The sequence below is a fragment of the Euleptes europaea genome, chromosome 12, assembly GCF_029931775.1.
Source record: "Euleptes europaea isolate rEulEur1 chromosome 12, rEulEur1.hap1, whole genome shotgun sequence".
Classification (NCBI taxonomy): domain Eukaryota; kingdom Metazoa; phylum Chordata; class Lepidosauria; order Squamata; family Sphaerodactylidae; genus Euleptes; species Euleptes europaea.
In genome coordinates, this window is record NC_079323.1 from 1,673,235 (window position 1) to 1,694,428 (window position 21,194).

Here is a 21,194-nt window from a genome sequence, read left to right on the forward strand (position 1 = left end):
GAGGAGGCAGTACGAAAGGAGAAACAATGTTAAGCCTGACTGTACAAAACTCATAGAATCACAGAGTTTACAGAGCCAGCGTGGTGTAGTGGTTAAGAACGGTGGTATGGAGCGGTGGAGTCTGATCTGGAGAACCGGGTTTGATTCCCCACTCCTCCACACGAGCGGCGGAGGCTAATCTGGTGAACTGGATTTGTTTCCCCACTCCTCCACACAAAGCCAGCTGGGTGACCTTGGGCTAGTCACACCTCTCTCAGCCTCACCTACCTCACAGGGTGTCTGTTGTGGGGAGGGGAAGGGAAGGTGATTGTAAGCCGGTTTGATTCTCCCTTAAGTGGCAGAGAAAGTTGGCATATAGCCAACTCTTCTTCTTCAGAGTTGGAAGGGACCAGTAAGGCCATCTAGTCCACCCCCTGCTTAATGCAGGATCAGCCTAGACTGAGCATCCCTGACAAGTTCTTGTCCAGCCTCTGCTTAAAGACTGCTAGTGAGGGGGAGCTTGAACAACTCTTACTGTAAATATGTTTTTCCTAATATCCAGCTGGTACTTTTCCGCCCATAATTTAAACCCATTATTGTGAGTTCTATCCTCTGCTGCCAACAGGAACAACTCCCTGCCCTCTTCTAAGGGACAGCCCTTCAATTACTTAACCTCCTCTTCTCCAGACTGAACGTTCTCAACTCCCTCAGCCTTTCCCCATGGGGCTCGGTCTCCAGGCCCCTGATCATCCTCCTCGCTCTGCCCTGCACCTGCTCCATTCTGTCCACATCCTTTTTGAATTGAGGCCTCCAGAACTGCACACAGTACTCCAGGTGCGGCCTGACCAATGCAGTGTACAGTGGAACAATACTCACAGACTACCGTCTGTTTTCATTACTAAGATTACTTCTTTCTACAACGTCAGTCTCAAGAAGGTAGCCGTTTTGGTCTGCAGCAGATGATTTGAGTCCAGAAGCACCTTACAGACCAACAAGATTTTCGGGGTAGGAGCTTTTGAGAGTCACAGCACCCTTTCTCAGGTATCTCTGTAGCGCCATCCTGGCCCTAAGCAGCTTCCACGCCAACACACAAGACACAGGGAAGGCAAGCGAGGGAAGAGGAGAAGTGGGGGCAGAAAAGCGTGCCCATGTCTTTCTGCTTCTTGCAAGGGCATCCCTGAGGTGATGCAGGCCGGGCAAGGTAAGATGGGCTGGACCACGAGGGCAGGGCCCACACTGCAGGGCCTTCCCGTGCCATCGCTGCCAGCCCAGTTCTCACTTCTCATGTGACAGGGGCTCAGGAAGGAGGGACTTTACAGTGACTCTCATGCAGATGGGGTAAGGCGCTATCGAGGCCTGGGTTTGATGAGGAAACAAAAAAAAACCAAGTATGCCACAAGGAAGTGCAGGAATCTTGGGACAACTGTTTCATGGCTTCCAAAAAAGCTTTTGATCTGACTTCTATGTGTTACATTCACCATTGTCCTGACTTGGATGGCCCAGGCAAGCCCGATCTCGGAAGCTAAGCAGGGCTGGCCCTGGTGAGTACTTGGATGGGAGACCACCCAGGAAGCCCAGGGTCGCCATGTGGAGCCAGGCAATAGCAAACCACTTCTTGAATATCACTTGCCTTGAAAACCCTACTGGGTCAGAATAAGTTGGCTGCGATTTGATGGCACTTTCCACTACCACATTCGATGCCCTTTGGTGATTGTAAGCGGATTTTGCCATTTCGCACAGTGAAATCCAGCTGCAAAGTATATGGAAACTGGATTGGAAGTGTATTCTTCAGCATTCCTTTTCCTTCCAAGCTCCCATGACCCACAGGTCTTAAGCAGTTAATGGGGAGGTTTTTTTTCCTATTTCTTTAGACATTAGGAAGAATTTCTAACAGCTAGAGCGGTTCCTCAGTGGAACAGGCTTCCTCGGGAGGTGGTAAGCACTCCTTCCCTGGAGGTTTTTAAGAAGAGGCTAGGTGGCCACCTGTCAGCAATGCTGATTCTGTGACCTTAGGCAGAGGATGAGAGGGAGGGCACCTTGGCCATCTTCTGGGAATGGAGTAGGGGGTCACTGGGGGTGTGGGGGGGAGGTAGTTGTGAATTTCCTGCACAGAAGAACTCCAGCAGCGAAAGCGCTCTGCAGGATCTGACTGGAGGCACCACTTCTACCAAGCAACCCAGCCTCTGCCCCCCCCTGCAACGTCCTTGACTACAAGACAAGGAGGGGATTCGCCGGGAAACACGACATTCTCTGCTTATTGAATTTATATGCAATGCCTGTCACAGAACTCGAGGCGTGAAGGCAATCAATAATTCAAAACACACATTATGGAATAAATCTACATCGACACGGTATCAACACACACGGACTGGGGACTCATCCCTCGGCAGAGGAGGCGCCTGCATTGACCAGAACCCAAGGGGATTCTGGCCAGGGGGGTGGGGATGAGGGTCAAAGAGCACCCAAAGGGGAAGGGAGAGGGAAGGTCCCTGGATTAGGATCCTTTCCTTAATCCCCCCTCTCGCCTTCATGCCAACATGGCTGCCAACTCCTGCTTCTGCTTCCTTCAGAGTTGCTCCAAACACCGAGCTTCCTACTTAAATCCTGGTATCCGACGAAGGGAGCCTTGACTCTCGAAAGCCAGAGTGGTGTAGTGGTTAAGAGCAGTGGTTTGGAGCGGTGGAGTCTGATCTGGAGAACCGGGTTTGATTCCCACTCCTTCACATGAGCAGTGGAGGCTAATCTGGTGAACTGGATTTGTTTCCCCACTTCTACACACGAAGCCAGCTGGGTGACCTTGGACTAGTCACACCTCTCTTAGAGCTCTCTCAGCCTCACCTACCTCCCAGGGTGTCTGTTGTAGGGAGGGGAAAGGAAGGCGATTGTAAGCCGGTTTGATTCTTCCTTAAGTGGTAGAGAAAGTCGGCATATAAAAAAACAACTCTTCTTCTCCTTCTTCTTCTCTACCCTGAAAATCTTGTTAGTCTCTAAGGTGCTCTGGACTGGGATCTAGCTCAGGGGTTCTCAACCTTTTTTAAGCCTGTGGGCACTTTTGGGGAGCCTGATCCAGGGTGGTGGACGCAGCCACAAAATGGCTGTCGCAAGAGGCGGAGCCAGCCACAAAGTGTTAGGGAATGAGGTTATAGATAACTCTAATAGTAACTCTATAACATTTCAGGAGGAAACTCTGCTTAATAGGATGCCTTTTAAAAGGGAGGGGCTGTGGCTCAGTGGCAGAGCCAGGGATTGAGGGCAGGAAAAAATCAAAATAAATAAGATAAAATAAAACAAATCTTCTTGGCATGCAGAAGGTCCCAGGTTCAATCCCCGGCATCTCCAGTTAAAAGGACTAGGCAAGCAGGTGATGTGAAAGATCTCTGCCTGAGACCCTGGAGAGCCGCTGCCAGTCTGAGAGGACAATACTGACCTTGATGGAGCAAGGGTCCGATTTGGTGTAAGGCAGCTTCATGTGTTCATGAACATATTTTTTAAAAATATTTTCTTGCTACACATAAGTACGCATATTACCCTAGCTAAGAAACACTAATCTGGCAGTACCTAGAGGATCTCCAATTCCCAATCAGAAACTCTTCTGGCCCGAAAAGCACTTGGCAGGCACCAGGAAAGGTGTTGGTGGGCACCACATTGGGGATCCCTGTTCTAGCTCTCCTCTGAACCTAACATCAAAGCCTTGTTTGCAACAACCCCCCTTCTAGGCGGCCTTCCCATCTAGCCCGATCTCCAGACACCAGGCCAAACACAGTGCTGCCCCCGCCCCTTTACAAACTTTTCTCTGGAACAGCAGGAATTATGAGCACGAAGCCCCCGACTCTGGATCTGCAGAGTGAGCCCAGCGCTGTCAGTGAGTGGGCCTTCTGGGCTTGAACCACTTGCCAAACCAGACAGCGGCAGGCAGAACAATTTTATATCCATTGTGGACATGACAACGTGGAGAGCGTTAAGGATTTCGAAGGCTTTTAAACAACCATTGCTGGACAGGAATAATTTATTGCGAGTCATGTAAATATTGGCCCTAAAGGTAAAGGTCCCCTGTGCAAGCACCGGGTTATTACTGAGCCATAGGGTGATGTCACATCCCGACGTTTACTAGGGAGACTATGTTTACGGGGTGGTTTTGCCATTGCCTTCCCCAGTTGTCTACACTTTACCCCCAGTGAGCTGGGTGCTCATTTTACCGACCTCGGAAGGATGGAAGGCTGAGTCAACCTTGAGCCAGCTGCCTGAAATCGACTTCTGTTGGGATCGAATTCAGGTCATGAGCAGAGCTTGGACTGCAGTACTGCAGCTTACCACTCTGCGCCACGGGGCTCTTAATACTGGCCCTAGAGCAACATTATATATGGGTTGGATCCTGCAGACCGGTTCCACTAATGGCTGTGCTTTCCTCTGGCGCCACTGGCGGAAGAACCTCTTGCGTAAGCAGAATCATAGAGCTGGGAGGGACCACCAGGGTCATCTAGTCCAACCCCCTGCACAATGCAGGAAATTCACAACTACCTCCCCCACACACCCCAAGTGACCCCCACTCCATGCCCAGAAGATGGCCAAGATGCCCTCCCTCTCACCATCTGCTTAAGGTCATAGAATCAACATTGCTGACAGATGGCCATCTAGCCTCAGCTTAAAAACTTCCAGGGGAGGAGAGCTCACCACCTCCCGAGGAAGCCTGTTCCACTGAGGATCCGCTCTGTTAGAATATTCTTCCTAATATCTAGACGGAAACTCTTTTGATTTAATTTTAACCCGTTGGTTCTGGTCAGACCTTCCGGGGCAACAGAAAACAACTCGGCACCCTCCTCTATATTGACAGCCCTTCAAGTACTTGAAGATGGTTCTCAGATCCCCTCTCAGTCTTCTCCTCTTCAGGCTAAACATACCCAGCTCCTTCAACCTTTCCTCTTAGGACTTGGTCTCCAGGCCCCTCACCATCTTTGTTGCCCTCCTCTGGACACGTTCCAGCTTCCTGCTAGAGGAACGAGCCACCATTCCTAGACCAGTTCTGCCCATCATTCCTGATATAAACTGTAGAGCCCCATTGCTTGGGAAGGAGTGCCCTGGGCCTCTAAAGCTAAGGAGGCCTTGATTACATTTGAGGAAGGACTTCCTGACAGTGCGGTGCGCTCAACACTGGAACCGAGCTCCTCGTGAGGTGGTAGATTCTTCGTCATTGGAGGTTTTTAAGTGTCAAGCGGATACCTTCTTGTCAGAGATATTATAGTTGCAGCTCCTGTGATGGCAGGGGGCTAGTCTAGATGACCCTGGTGGTCCCCTCCAACTCTGAGATTAATAAATAAATCTGAGGTGGGGGAACAGGTAAGGGGGGCTGCAAAACCCAACAGAGAGGGTACTTAAAAAGAGGGCCCAAGATGTCTGGCCCACCTCGCAAGACCTTCCCGTGCTCTCTGCCGGGGAGAGAAAGCCACTGGGGTTATCTCTGGAAAGGACGCTTGCTCAGCCCCACAACAAAGAAGGACGGTCGCGTTACCTATTCCGGATGATCCCAAGAAGAGGAAAACCAGCGGGTGCTCTTCGTCGTACCAGCCATTTTCCTTTCTCCGGATGGCTGCAATTGAAGCACGACAAAAAAACAAAAGGAAAGGGGTTATATATCTGGGCACATAAAAAAAGGAAAGGCAAATAAATCAATGACACAACAGCAAGTATAATTATCACTAAGTATACACTATGTTTTACTGCTCTCTGCCCACTCAAAGTCCTCACTGCCATTAGAGCTACCTAATTTGATTAGCCGGCAAGGCCTCCAGAGGGACCTAATCAGGTTAGCATGGATTTGGAAAGCTGCCCAGAGCAGATTTCGGATAAAGTTTTCCAGGATGTGCACTCAGGGTTGCCAGGGAAACAGAACGGAGGATGGACACTGAATGAACCAGGAATGGACCCGCTGGGTGGACTGGGCCAGTGGGGGGGGGACGGACGGATGGGGAAGGATTCGAGAGATGCCGTGGCTCTCCGGCTCGGAGCAGTAGAAGAAGAGGGGTTGGTTTTTATATCCTGCTTTTTCTCTGCCAAAAGGACTCTCGAAGCTGCTTACAAGCTCCTTCCCTTCCTCTCCCCACAATGGACACCTTGTGAGGTAGGTGGGGCTGAGAGAGTTAGGAGAGAACTGTGACTGGCCCAAGGTCACCCAGCTGGCTTCATGTGGAGGAGTGGGGAAACCAACTCAGTTCTCCAGATTAGAGTCTGCCACTCATATGGAGGAGTGGGCAATTGAATCCGGTTCTCCAGATTAGAGTCCACCGCTCTTAACCACAATGCCATGCTGGCTCTCACCACCTTTGCACCCAAAAACCTGCCAAGGAGGCATTTGCTACTTCTTTTCTGCTGCTGGGAAGGAAAGTAGGAATTCAAGGTCACAGCAGCCTTGAAAAGATGTGCCAGCAGCCATAAATAGTGGTGGAAAAGGCCCTGTGGAAGACTTTCAGATCCCACAGGCCCCTGATGTTACCCGGCAGAGCATTCCACCAGGCAGGAGCCAGGGCCAAGAAAGCCCTGGCTCTTGTCGAGGACAGCCGCACGCTCTTAGGGCCAGGGACCACCAATAAATTTTCGTCGGACGATCTTAGTGTCCTTCGGGGGGTGTACCAGGAGAGGCGGTCCTGAAGATACCAGGGTCCCAGACCATGTAAGGCTTTAAAGGTCAAAACCAGCACCTTGAACCTGATCTGATACTCCAGTTGGAGCCAGTGCAGATGGTAACGCTCTGGCTTTATATGCTTTGCTTCAGTTGTTTTTTTAAAGATTACTTGTTGGTTCTACAACTCTAATCTTATTGCATTGATTGTATTGAGTCACTCTGTGTAATCTGCCTTGGGCCCCAGTGAGAAAGGTGGGCTATCAATAATGCAAATAAAACAAAACAAAAAACAAAACAAAACTGGGTGGATCAGCCCCCAGCCCTGACCATCCAACCAGGGGAGCTCTGTTTCATGCGGATGGGCCGCTCTTGGTATTAACCACCATCCCGGTCAGTTTCAGCTGCTGCATCTAAAGACCTGACCTGGATGGCCCAGGCTAGCCCGAACCTGACAGACCTCGGAAGCTAAGCAGGGCCGGCCCAGGTTAGTGCTTGGATGGGAGACCACCAAGGAAGCCTGGGGTTGTTACACAGGGCCAGGCAACGGCAAACCACCTCTGTATGTCTTTTGCCCAGACCTGGATGGCCCAGGCTAGCCCAAACTCACCAGATCTTTGCTGCTAAGCATGGTCAGCCCCAGTTAGTGCTTGGAAGGGAGATCACCAAGGAAGTCCCAGGATGTACACTGCATTGGTCAGGCCGCACCTGGAGTATTGTGTGCAGTTCTGCAGGCCTCATTTCAAAAAGGATGTGGACAGAATGGAGCGGGTGCAGAGGAGAGCGACAAGGATGATCAGGGGCCTGGAGACCGAGCCCTGCGAGGAAAGGCTGAGGGACCTGGGCATGTTTAGCTTGGAGAAGAGGAGGTTGAGGGGGGACAGGATTGCTTTGAAAAAATGTACAATGATTTATCCAAAAAAATTAAACGTACAAAATACCAAAAGAAGGAGGGGGGAGGTTTGGTTAAATATTCACTTATTACACTAAAGCTTTTCTATCACACCCAGTGGAGGATCTGCAACCACAAAGCAGATACCCAGGGAGGAAGTCTGGTTCCTGCGTTCCATGCATAAGGCACCCTGTCACACGAAGCTGCCTTCTCCTGAATCAGACCCTCGGTCCATCAGAGTCAGTATTGTCTACTCAGACCGGCAGTGGCTCTCCAGGGTCTCAGGCTGAGGTATTTCACATCACCTACCTGCCTAGTCCCTTTAACTGGAGGTGCTGGGGATTGAACCTGGGACCTTCTGCATGCCATGCAGATGCTCTGCCACTGAGCCACGGCCCCTCTCACAATGTCCACCAGCTGTGTGTTGAAGGATCTCAGGGGTCAGGCTGAGAAAGGGCGGAGGCTCAGTGGGAGAGCCTCTGCTTGGCATGCAGAAGGTCCCAGATTCAATCCCCGGCATCTCCAGGTAAAGTGACTGGGTAAGTAGGTGATGGGAAAGACTTCTGCCTGAGACTCTGGAAAGCCGCTGCCAGTCTGAGTAGACAATGCTGGCTTTGATGGGCCAAGGGTCCGATTCAGCGCGAGGCAGCTTCATGTGTTCACACGACATGGAGGACTGGGACCTGTAAATCTGTCCTGCTAAGACCAGCTCTTTCCTCCAGCATGTGGAGCCGTCTGCTGATGCTAGAGTGTATGCGCCTTTATCAAAACATCTGCAGAATCCAGTCCGTACCATTTCTCCATTTACATGTGAAACTGTCTTACACCAAGAAAACAAATGTCTTTCACGCTCCTACAGAAAGATACAGCATAGGGCTGTGGCTCAGTGGTAGAGCATCTACTTGGCATGCAGAAGGTCCCAAGTTCAATCTCCGGTACCTCTAGTTCAAGGACCAGGCAGTAGGTGATGTGAAAGACCCCTGCTGAGACCCTGGAGAGCAGCTGCTGGTCAGAGTAGACAGTACTGGCTTTGGTGGACTAAAGGTCTGATAAAAATTTGGGCCGTGGCTCAGTGGCAGAGCATCTGCTTGGCACGCAGAAGGTCCCAGGTTCAATCCCCGGCAACTCCAGTTAAAGGGACTAGGCAAGTAGGTGATGAGAAAGACCTCTGCCTGAGACCCTAGAGAGCTGCTGCTGGTCAGAGTAGACCGGCTTTGGTGGACCGAAGGTCTCATTCAGTAGAAGGTAGCTTCATGTGTTCCATTCAAGACAACAGTAGATGGGCTCAAGGGCCGACTGGGAACTTCTCGTGCTGCTGGCAAATCACAGTACCCACATGAGTCTTGGGCTATCGTGGAGACAGAGAGTCGTGCCTGCTCTACAGCCCCATTTTTGGCCAGGTGCTCTCTTTTCTACTGCACCTCTCAGAGGGCTATTCCAGCTGCGCTCCTCACAAAAGCACTTTGTGATTCTTTGTGCCTCCTTCCCAAAGGCAGGCACGGAGCACTGAGCAGATGACGCTAAGAGCTCACCTGTTGTGGGGCTGCTTTTTAAAATTCTGCACAGGCCAGGCGGGTGGTTGTCAGAGGTCAGAGGGCCCAGAGATGCAGCAGATTACGTCTGACAGAAGCCCCCTTAAAAGGAGGCAAAATGCCAAGCTTTAAAGGAACGGAGAGCAAAGAGATTGTTTTTTCTGATAGTGGAAGAGGATAATGGAAGTGGAAAGGCAGACAGAATGGAAAACACAAAAGAGCGTCCGAGAACCGCCGGGTGCCTTGAAGGGCAGATGTGCTCCTGCTAGAATACAGCGGCAGCAGACGCTCCTGCAACTGGCAAAGTCCAAAGCAGGGCTGGGGAGCATTGTGAGAGCTGCCCTCCTGGCAGCGCAAGGATGAGCCTCCCTCATTCCCTTCCGGCTGTTGTCCGACAAGCGCTTGCAAAATGAAAACAAAGATCAAGATGTGCCCAGTGGGTGGATTTCAACATCTGGTTTAACATTTGGCACATGAAGAATCTCAGACTTCCTTTAAAAAAACAAAACAAAACAAAAACTTCCAGCCCTGACGAACAAATGGGGTGTGAAAATGTGGGGACAGGCTGTGGCTTAGTGGTAGAGCATCTGCTTGGCACGTGGAAGGTCCCAGGTTCAATCCCCAGCATCACCAGCTAAAAGGATAAAGTTGTAGGTGTCATAAAAGACCTTTGCTTCAGATGCTCGAGATTTACTGCCAGTATGAGTAAACACCAAACTTAATAGACCAGTGGTCTGATTCGGTTTAAGGTAGCTATATGCATAAATATTCCAGAGTATATGCCAAATCTCTTAGGGGAGGGGCCGTGGCTCAGTGGTAGGGAATCTGCTTGGCATGCAGAAGGTCCCAGGTTCAATCCCTGGCATCTCCAGGTAAAGGGACTAGGCAAGTAGGTGATGTGAAAGACCTGTCTGAGACCCTGGAGAGCTGCTGCCAGTCTGAGTAGACAATATTGACTTTGATGGACCGAGGGTCTGATTCAGTATAAGGCAGCTTCATATGTTAAACTGTGGAACTCCCTGCCCCAGGATGTGGTGATGGCTGCCAACTTGGAAGGCTTGAAGAGAGAATGGACATGTTTCCGTGAACCAGTTGTATTGAGCCAGGATCACTCAGGGGGCTTCTGTTAGTCAGTAACAAAAGTTGTTCAGCCAGCAGGATATGGGGGACTTCGGATTTCACACACAACACACATCCACAAAGCCTACCCTATCATGGGGATTTCATCCTTAGTGAGCTGGCTTTTCTTAAGCTTTGGTTTCCTATCTGTGAAATGGGCACACAAGAGGTCTACTTTGCAGGGCTGCCGTGACAGCCAGCACATAAAAAGCCTCTTAAAGCACTAAATTGGGGTCCCCAATCTTTTTGAGCCTGCAGGCACCTTAGGAATTCTGACACAGAGTGGTGGGCAGGGTCACAAAATGGCTGCCACAGGAGGGTGAGCCAACCGCAAAATGGCTGCCACAGGAGGCGGAGCCAAGCACAAAATGGCTGCCGCAGCTGACCTTGTCACACTGTGAAGAGCCTTGTGCTGCCAGCACAGCCAAATCTCCAGCAGCCAATCAGAAGCCTTGAAGTGCAAAAGCCCCACCCACCTTCTAAAAACACCTGTCGGGTGCCAGGAAAGGTATCAGCGCCTGCCATGGCGCTCACGGGCACCACGTAGGGGACCCCTGTACTAAACTGTAAATCTGTTTGGCCACACACGAGGGGCGTTTGGGAAAAAGAAAACAATACTCGACCAGCGCAGAAACCCTCCATGCCAGGATCGGAAGGCTAAAACACCAGTTAGCAATGCAGCAAACCCTGGTTGACGTGGCATTTCATCCCTGGTCCTACAGAGGATCCACAGATGGGGTAGGGGGAAGTGCATCTTCCTCCCCAAAGCTCTTATGCTTCTCATGGCCCTGAAGGGTTGTGGGGAGTCCCGGAAGGGCGGCCACCCCCAAAGCCCCCACTGGAAGCTCCGCTTGGTCCCCGGAAGCAAAAGAGAGATGGGCCCCACGTCGGGCCCCCACAGCCAGCCCCAGCTTTATGTTTCCATCTGTAACGGAGAAGACGGAGCGCCGGGTCTCATGGAGGCCTTTCCAGCTCGCTATTGAACTGATAAATTCACTGTATTACTTTACACAAATCAATACCCCAGCAGTTATCAGGGGTTGACGTGGCCAAAATTGGTTTCAGCCAATTTGTGAGCGTAATAAATGTCCATTTATCAAATCAATTCATTCCGTGGGGCTTCTTGGACCGGCCGTGCCTGCGAGACCGAAGGACCGACGTCCTTCAGGCACGAACCAGAGATCAGCCCTGCCCTTGGGAGGCAACGCGTTGGCATTTCGTGCGGCAGGCTTGACTTTGCCCGCATCCCTGGACGCTGGGCTCACAGTGCTGCCATCTAATGGGTCACGATCCAATGGGTCCTTGGGAGTGAGATGGTGCAGAGGCGAGAATGCTGGTCAAGGAGCAGGGGACCAGGTCACCTCAAGGGCTGTCTTCTCCTGTATGTTCCTGCCCAGAAACTAATATCATAGGGAGAGGCCCTCTTAACTGTCCCACCAACCAAAGAAGCTCATTTGGTGGGCACCTGAGAAAGGGCCTTTTTGGTGGCTACCCCACAATTACGGAAGAGCAACCTCCCCAGGGAGGTGCACCTGGCCCCCTCACTTTCGATCTTAAGGAGGCAGTTGAAGACGGCTTTATTTAGGACTGCATTTGAATAGTAGCAGTCCTGAGTAGTGATTTTAAATTTTGGTGTTTTTAAATGTATTTTACTAGATGTGTTTTATCTATGTTTGTAAGGGACCTTATTTATTTATATTCACATTTATAGCCCCGCCCTCATTCCTGGTCCGACAGGGCTCAGGGCGAGTTACAACCTTTAAAATCAACAAAAACCTTGAGCTCCATTGGGAAGAAAGGCAGCAAATAAATGTTTTAAACAAACAAACAACAGCCAAATTCTAATCCTTGTTCAGCCATGAAGCTCACTAGGCGGCTTTGGGCCAGCCTAACCTACCTCACAGGATCGTTGTGTGGATAAAATGGGGGGGAAGAATATGTAATACCAACACAAATTCCTTGGTGGCAAGGTGGTATAAAAATCTAAAATATAAGAAGCAGGATATTCTAAATCAATCAATCAGTCAATAAGTGGAGCTGGAAATCTGCTGCTGCCGCACAGCCCCCTTCCCCAAATTGCCACAAAGATGGGTGTTTGGTGCCAAACATGGAACACGGCAACATGCAACCCGCTAATGGAACGCAACAGAGAGCCAGCGTGGTGTAGAGGTTAAGAGCGGTGGTTTGGAGTGGCGGACTCTAATCTGTGGAACCCGGCTGGTTTCCCCACCCCTCCACATGAGCGGCGGATGATAAACTGGAGAACCGGGTTGGTTTCCCCACTCCTTCACATGAAGCCAGCTAGGTGACCTTGGGCCAATTCTCTCAGGACTCTCTGAGCCCCACCTACCTAGGGGAAGTGCCGTGGCTCAGTGGTAGAGAATCTGCTTGGCGTGCAGAAGGTCCCAGGTTCAATCCCTGGCAGAATCTCCAGTTAAAAGGTACCAGGCAAGTAGGTGATGTGAAAGGCCTCAGCCTGAGACCCTGGAGAGCAGCTGCCAGTCAGAGTAGACAACACTGACTTGGATGGACCGAGGGTCTGATTCAGTAGAAGGCAGCTTCATGTGTACCTCACAGGGTGTCTGTTGTGGGGAGGGGAAGGGAAGGCGATTGTAAGCCGGTTTGATTCTCCTTACAGTAGAGAAAATTGGCATATACAAACCAACCCTTCTTCTTCTCTCTGCCTTGAGCAGGCTGGTGGTGGCATTGCAAGTGGTGGGAGCAGCAGCAGCAACAGACCTGGCGGGTGGGCCGGCCCCAACTTGGCAGCCCAACATCCTGAGGCAGTCAAGGCAAAGCGCCTGCCTCATCCCCAACCATTCAATCAAGGGAGCTCGCGGGGAGGCAGCTGCTCTGGCCGCCACCTGTGTCTGAGAGAGGCTCTGCCCATTAATCACAGCCGCCCAATTAGCCCCCGTTGCTGCTGCCTTCGGGCACGGCCGCCCTCTAACCGGTGTGCGCCTGTGGGACGGCTCAGCCTCCCCGCCCACTCACTCACTCGCTCACTCCTACGAGGATGCAACATCCAAAGACCTTCGGTGACTGCACAGGGCAGGAAAGAGGCCCATTGGATTCTAAAACCCAGGCTCCTGTGCACAAATATGGACAGTTTCAGCAAAGAAGAAGAAGAGTTTGTTTTATATATGCCGACTTTCTCTACCACTTAAGGTAGAATCAAACCGGCTTACAATCACCTTCCCTTCCCCTCCCCACAACAGACACCCTGTGAGGTGGGTGGGGTTGAGAGGGTGTGACTAGCCCAAGGTCTCCCAGCTGGCTTCATGTGGAGGAGTGGAGAAACCAACCCGGTTCACCAGATTGTCTGCTGCTCATATGGAGGAGTGTGGAATTGAACCCGGTTCTCCAGATCAGAATCCACCACTCCAAACCTCTACACTGCTCTTAACCACTACACCACGCTGGCAGTGAGATAAGCCTTCTCCATTTTCCATGCTCTCCCCCCCTCCCCCCCTCCACACTGGCGCTAAGGTCCCAACGGGTGTGCCTGTTCCTTGCCAATTATCCACAAGTTCTTCTTCCCCTCTTCTGCTCACTATCTGGACAGAGCACTTATCCTAAGGTGGAGATTGCTCGCCATCTCCAGTAAGCCACCACCACAGATTTTTGCAGCTGGGCAGCCATGTTAGCTTGCAGGAGAAGTGCTAGATTTGAGTCCTGTAGCACCTCAGAGACTGACAAGATTTTCAGGGGTCAGATACGAAGGGAGCTTTGACCCTCGAAAACCTATACCCTGAAAACTTTGCTGGCCTCCACGGTGCTCCTGGACTCGGATCTAGCTCACCAGAGATTTATGCCCTCTGCCATCTCCTGATTCCAAATGCAAATCGTATGCCGCGAAATGCCACTCGACACTGTTCCCACCTGCAAGCAAAGCCCGTCTTTGGCCATTTATGCATGGGAGGTTTCGCCTCGGGTTTGCCGCTCTCTAGATACACATTTTCCCCATCTGAATTCTCAAAATTCTGCATGGGGGCTTATTTTTGAGTTTTGAGAATACAGATGGGGAAAATGTGCATCCAGAGGGCAGCAAATCAAAGGCAAAACCTCCCGTGCATAAATGGCCTTTGACTCTTGGTTCTGCACTTAGGACAGCTTTGGCACTTGACAAGAGATAAATACGATGCTTATCACGAATTATGCACATTCATCACTTCTGCATAACAGTGCTTACATTTTGCAATTTGATTGTACTTCTCCTAGCCTTGGGGAAGTACAAACAACTCTCAAAGCAGGCGAAAAGGGCAGCCCCCCTGATCAACAGGAAGCCTCCGCTTGTTCCCCTCCTGGCTTCCGTGAGTTCATGAACACCATCCAGGGGCTTCCCAGGAGATCTCCACTGCCAAAAAGGCTGGAAATGCTTCCCACCCCCCAGACATTGAACTCTGTGCAGATTGTCAAAAACACGGAGATGCAGCGGTCATAAATTCTTCCACATGCTGCTGGCCCTTTGCCTACCCAGGCCAGCTGAATGGCGAGGAGGAGCTGTGGGAGATGAGATGAACATTGAACACAGGCTGAGACTGAAACCGAGTAGGAGACCAAGTTCTCAACTGACTTTCCAGCATCTGAGCTCTATTTAAGTCCGCTCCATAATGTAACTTTTAAAAACTTTTAATATGGTGTATTTTAATCAATGTATTTGTAGTATTATATTTTTGTTGGAAGCTGCCCTGAGTCCGGCTTGGCTGGGGAGGGCAAGGTACAAACTCAAATAAATAAATAACAATAACGGCATCTCACAAGTGTCGCAGCTCCTGGTTACAAGGAGGGAATCCTCAGGGTAGGGCTTTCCATGTCTGCTGCGGGAAGCGGATCCAAGCACTCGGTCAAATTTTCTTCTGCAAAGTTTGCACCACCCGCAAGAGCAGATCACTTGTGCAAACAGGTACGAGGAAGAGGAGACGCCGCGAACTGGCCTGACCCAAACAGAGGGTCAAGTCTAGACATCAGGCAGAATTTTCTAACAGTTGGAGTGGTTCCTCAGTGGAACAGGATTCCTCGGGAGGTGGTGGGCTCTCCTTCCCTGGAGGTTTTAAGCAGAGGCTAGATGGCCATCTGTCAGCAATGCTGATTCTATAACCTTAGGCAGATCATGAGAGAGAGGCCACCTTGGCCATCTTCTGGGCATGGAGTAGGGGTCACTGGAGTGTGTGGGGGGAGGTACTTGTGAAATTTCTGAATTGTGTAGGGGGTTGGACTGGATGACCCAGGCGGTCCCTTCCAACTCTATGATTCTGTGATTTAAAGTGTCCATCGTGATGCGCCCAGAGCCAGTTTCTCTCTTGCTCTTCGGGAGGCTCCTCTCCCCCTTCCTTTCCTTCCATCCATCCCTCTTAATGGTCTCATGAATGCAAGAGGGGGAGATCTCAGCACAGGGAGGCTGACAAAGAGTTCTAATATTCCTTATTTACTACACACTGAGCTCTGAGCAAGGGAGACGCTGAAACGGCTCCCTTATTTTTCCTTCCGGAGGCAGCCAGTGGTTTAAGAGCCCTCTGCTTGGGGAGGGGCTGTGGCTTAGTGGCAGAGCATCTACTTGGCATGCAGAAGGTCCCAGGCTCAATCCCCAGCATCTCCAGTTAAAGGGACCAGGCAAGTAGGTGATGTGAAAGACCTCTTTCTGCCTGAGACCCTGGAGAGCCGCTGCCAGTCTGAGTAGACAATACTGACTTTGATGGACCGAGGGTCTGATTCAGTAGAAGGCAGCTTCATGTGTTCATGTGCTTCAGAGTGCAACCGGTCTTTCATCAGCACCCCGGGACACATCCTGCCTCTTTGGGACAGGAAACTCACTCTGAATCCCCTGTGGGTTTGTGCTGGGTTCTCCTGCCTCAGGGATGCTCACGGAGCCCACAACTTTTACTTTCTTTGAGACCTCCTGACCCACTCTGACAAAAACCGATGCCATGCTATAGCTGATAGCTGACAAGAAGAGAAGATTCCTTTGAAATGTGGTGTTGGAGGGGAGTGTTACGGATACCGTGGACTGCCAAAAAGACAAATCAGTGGGTTATAGATCAAATCAAGCCTTAACTGACCCTAGAAGCTAAAATGACTAAACTGAGGCTGTCATACCTTGGTCACATTATGAGAAGACCAGAGTCACTGGAAAAGACAATAACGCTAGGAAAAATTTGCAAGACCTGAGCAAGGCTGTTAAAGACAGGATGCTCTGGAGGACAAGGTCGCCATGAGTCGGAAGCGACATGATGACACTTAACACACACACTTATCTGTACAGTTCCAGAGGGTAGCCGTGTTGGTCTGCAGTAGAACAGCTAGATTTGGGTTCTAGCTTATACTCCGGAATCAGAGGCTCTTCCACTGAGCCACAGGCCCCCTCCCTCCTTATAGCGCACCGGACCCTACACCATAAAAGGCAGCTCTCTGGGGCAATAAGAGAGGTTCTGCAGTGAAAAGCTGCCTAGCAAAGGTTTATCGCAAGCCATAAAACAGGCCGGGCTGGGAATACTTTGCAAGCAACAGATGTACGCAGCAGAGTGACAATTTGGGGATGGCGGGAGACGGAGGCAGCCAGTTTGCCAGACGGTCGTCCAAGGCTACTGGGAACTGGACCCTCCACCTCCCCACTTCTTATTCCCTGGAACCGTCCCTCCCCATCCCAGCACAATAAATATAATAAAATCTTCCCCTACATGAAGCAAATTTTCACCCTTTAATAAATATCTATCCTGTTTCTTCCCATATACCACAAGGCAGTAACTGATTTTCTGGCATTTCCCCCTATTTTTTTCCCATTGCCAACATCATGACAAGAAACTTATTTCCCAAGAACAAAATAAAGTTTCTCAAAGGTGAAATCCTGAGCTCTGGAACAAGTTCAGAATAGAAGAAGAAGTGGAAGAAGAGTTGGTTTTTATATGACGACTTTCTCTACCACTTAAGGGAGAATCAAACCGGCTTACAATCACCTTCCCTTCTCCTCCCCACAAAAGACCCCCTGTGAGGTGAGGCCGAGAGAGCTCTAAGAGAGCTGTGACTAGCCCAAGGTCACCCAGCTGGCTTCATGTGGAGGAGTGAGGAATCAAACCCGGTTCATAGACTCACAGAGTTGGGAGGGGTCACCAGGGCCATCTAGTCCAACCCCCTGCATAATGCAGAGGGTTCAGCTCAGACTCCACTGCTCCAAACCACCGCTCTTAACCACTACACCACGCTGGCTCTCAACACACTGTATGCTTCCTGGCTGCATGCACACCACCATTCCAAATAGGTCAGGTACATGTCGTCACATTCTCCTGATGGATACCTGCTCTTTGCTTCTCAGGAGGCGTCTGTGAAACAGCAGGCTAATCGAACCGGACAGACCCTTACCTGCTCCAACAGTTGCTATGGCGTTCTCCTGGCCAATGATATGTTCTCGCAGCCTCTGCTCCAGGGGAAACCGCCGCCGTTCTTCTATTTCTCTCTTGCGCTGCTCTTCTTGGAACTGTGGGAAGGAGGAGAGGGGGCAATCAGCACTGGCATCTTCAAAATATATCCCAACAGCTGCAAAACGCCCTTTGAACAGAGGACACAAAACCCACACAGTCAAGCATGCCCGCAGCAGAAGAGTCTTCATCTGCTTGGAGATGTGATGGAGAGAGAGCTTCAGAGGGGACAGCTCTCCTGGTCTGCAGGAAAACAACTAGATTCCAGTCCAGTAGTACCTTAGAGACCAACCAGATTTTTGGAGTATAAGCTTTTGAGAGTCAAAGCACCTTTTAACATACGAACATAAAGAAAGGTCATGCTGGATCAGACCCAGGCCCATCAAATCCAGCAGTCTTCACACAGTGGCCAACCAGGTGCCTCTAGGAAGCCCACAAACAAGACGACTGCGGCAGCATTATCCTGCCTGTGTTCCACAGCACCTAATGTAACAAGCATACTCCTCTGATCCTGGAGAGAATAGGGATGCATCATGACTAGTATCCATTTGGACTAGTAGCCATGGATAGCCCTCTCCTCCATAAGAACACAAGGAAAACCCTGCTGGATCAGACCAAGGCCCATCAATTCCAGCAGTCTGTTCACACAGTGGCCAATCTAGGTGCCTCTAGGAAGCCCACGAACAAGACAACTGCAGCAGCACCATCCTGCCTGTGGTCCACAGCACCTAATGTAACAGGCATACTCCTCTGATCCTGGAGAGAATAGGGATGCATCATGACTACTATCCATTTTTACTAGTAGCCATGGATACCCCTCTCCTCCATGAACATGTCCACTCCCCTCTTAAAGCATTCCAAGTTGGCAGCCGTCACCATGTCCTGGGGCAGGGAGTTCCACAATTTAACGAGTTTTGTGCATTGCAGAAACGGGTTTTGTGCATTGCAAGCCCACTGGGGTGGCTGTATTAGTCTATTGTGGAAAAATAAAACAAAGGTCCAGCAACACCTTGAGGATGAACAATGCTTATTCCAAAATGAGCTTATCTGAGTTAGAACTCCCAAGCAGATGCTCAACAAATTAGCCGCTGAGGTCTTTCACATCACCTAATACCTGATCCTTACCTCGAAAGGCCAGGTATTGAACCTGGGACTTTGTGCATGCCAAGCAGAGGCTGTACAACCGAGCCTCAGGCCCTTCCCAACACATGAAGTTTCCTTCGACTGAATCAGGCCCTTGGTCAATCAAGGCCACTACTGTCTGCTCGGACTGGCAGCTGCTCTCCAGGGTCTCAGGCAGAGGTCTTTCACACCACCTTCTGCCTAGTCCTTTTAACTGGAGACGCCAAGGATTGAACCTGGGACCTTCTGCATGCCAAGGAGATGCTCTGCCAATGACCCACTGAGGTCTTTCACATCACCTACTACCTGATCCTTAACTGGAGGCGCCGGGGATTCAACCTGGGACCTTCTGCATGTCAAGCAGATGCTCTGTCACTGAACCACGCCCCCTCCCCAAACACATGAAACTGCCTGATACTGAATCAGACCCTTGTTCCATCAAAGTCGGTATTGTCTACTGAGACCGGCAGTGGCTCTGCAGGGTCTCAGGCAGGGGTCTTTCACATAACCTACTGCTTGGTCCTTTTAACTGGAGATGCTGCAGATTGAACCTGGGACCTTCTGCATGCCAAGCAGATGCTTTACCACTGAGCCATAGCCCCTTCCCATGGCTCCCCAGGGACTCAGGCCTTTCACATCACCTACTTGCCTAGTCCCTTTAACTGGAGATGCCGGGAATTGAACCTGGGACCTTCTGCATGCCAAGCAGATGCTCTGTCACTGAGCCACAGCCCCTCGCCAGATTCTGCATGCTCCAAGAGTGCTGTTGCAAGCAGCACGACCAGCAGAAGCACACGGCTTGGGAAGATCACGCTGCCCCTCTGCCTTTAAAAGGCAGCAAAACACATCAGCTCTCTGCCATGGTGGTGACCTTGACAGAAGTTTTTAAAAAAATAAATAGCAAACAATCCAGTGTTGGTTGCCGCTATCCGTCTAGCATGTAACCAAGACACCCCATCAGTCCTGATGCTTCTATATGGAGCAATAACTTCTGTGCCGATCCCCAGTGGAGACGGCACTTGCTGGATTGCATCCAGAGCGTCAGCGGTGGAGCCTCCCTCAGGCTCCGTATATATCATCAGCCTCAAACTACTCCAGTCCCCATCTATACGTCTTTGTCTTTCTGAATATATGGGCCAATTCTTTTTTCCCCCTGCCCTTTTTTTATATTTTGAAAAGAAAAGAATACATAAAAGCTGCTCTGTCATAATATAAAATGATCAGATGTGACCAAAGGGTAGACCGAGGGAGCTGCAGGTGAGAACAAGAGGGGGGTGTCTCTGAGAGAGCTCCCCACTCCTGGAGCCTTCTAGAGCAACAGGGATATAAAGGAATTTGCTGCTTACAAAATACAGACAGCGAAACTGATAAACAGACCCAAAAAGTGAGTTTCTTTGCACAATGTGCAACTGACCTGTGGAACTCAGGGCTACAGGATGCTGTGAGGGCAACAGACCCACCTGACTTAGGCTGCAGTTTTATGCACACTTACCTGGCAGCAATCCCCGTATGACTCCCCCCATCCCCCACTGCACAGCAACCACAGATCTCCAAAACAGCAGCCGAAAATATGTTTCTTTCCAAAAAGAATATCTTGGTACACCTACTTTCTGATAGCATACGGGCCGCCTAAAACTCCTGGACTGGACCTGGCAACCCGCTATGCAGGCATTCGACTACTGTTCTGGCCATGTGCCAGCCCCAAACGCTACGGGACGGTCGCTGCGCACTCCGGTGTCACGGACTCAGCCGCTCCTGTGAGCACCGTGCAGCTAGCAGCTAGGAAACAGATGCAGGGGCAGCCTCCGGTGAACCTGAGAGAAGCCATGTTCCTGTACAACCTCTGTTCCAGCCACAGCCATGTCATGGAAAGCAGACAGTCACATAGTCAGTGCCAAACACCCCCCTTCTTGCAACATCCACAGCTTAATGGGCCGTCAACAGCGATCCTGATATCAAGATGAGTCGTTCCTCCAGCTCTGCAGCAGCGATCCCAGGACGTTTGCACAGATCACACCCATTGTTCCAGAATGTTAATCTTGTCAGCAGAGAATGCTCAGTTCCTCCTGGGTTGCAAAAGCCATCGGAATCAGAATAGATTTCCAAATTCTCACTACCCCACCCCGGTAGCCACAGCTTAATCCTTTTGTCACCTTTTGTCACCTGGGAATCTAGGAGGGGTAAAACCCCTCTCCCCGCCCCCAGAAAAACAGTATATCTGGGGTGCCCCCAGCCCATTAAAATAACTTAACTTACCTTAGGTCTTTCCTGGCACCTTTGCCGTTACTCTGTCGGTTTGGGTTTTGCGCAGCCCAACCACGCTCCCTCTCGCCTTGCTGGTCAAGTCTACGGGAACCCCTGCCCCATCTCGGTTTTAACTTTCAATCTGTCTTAGTCTACGTGAACTTGGACAACACCGCATCTGAAGGTAGATATTACCCCTCCTCAACAACTCCTATTTGTGCTTGAACTCCTCTCTTTAAACTTCCTAGAATTCTCTGTATGTGTGTTTGCATCATTGATTT

General features: G+C 50.6%; 1 protein-coding gene across 1 annotated transcript in view; it reads right to left on the reverse strand.

The window, feature by feature from the left end:
- CLPB (ClpB family mitochondrial disaggregase) overlaps positions 1-21,194 on the reverse strand; it is an 84,512-nt gene that overhangs the window by 12,306 nt on the left and 51,012 nt on the right. Inside the window, exons 8-9 of the mRNA XM_056858810.1 lie at positions 17,492-17,606; positions 5,486-5,563 (exon numbers count right to left, since the gene is read on the reverse strand). Of these exons, the coding sequence (XP_056714788.1) occupies positions 5,486-5,563; positions 17,492-17,606 (193 nt within the window). The remainder of the gene's footprint in view (positions 1-5,485; positions 5,564-17,491; positions 17,607-21,194) is intronic.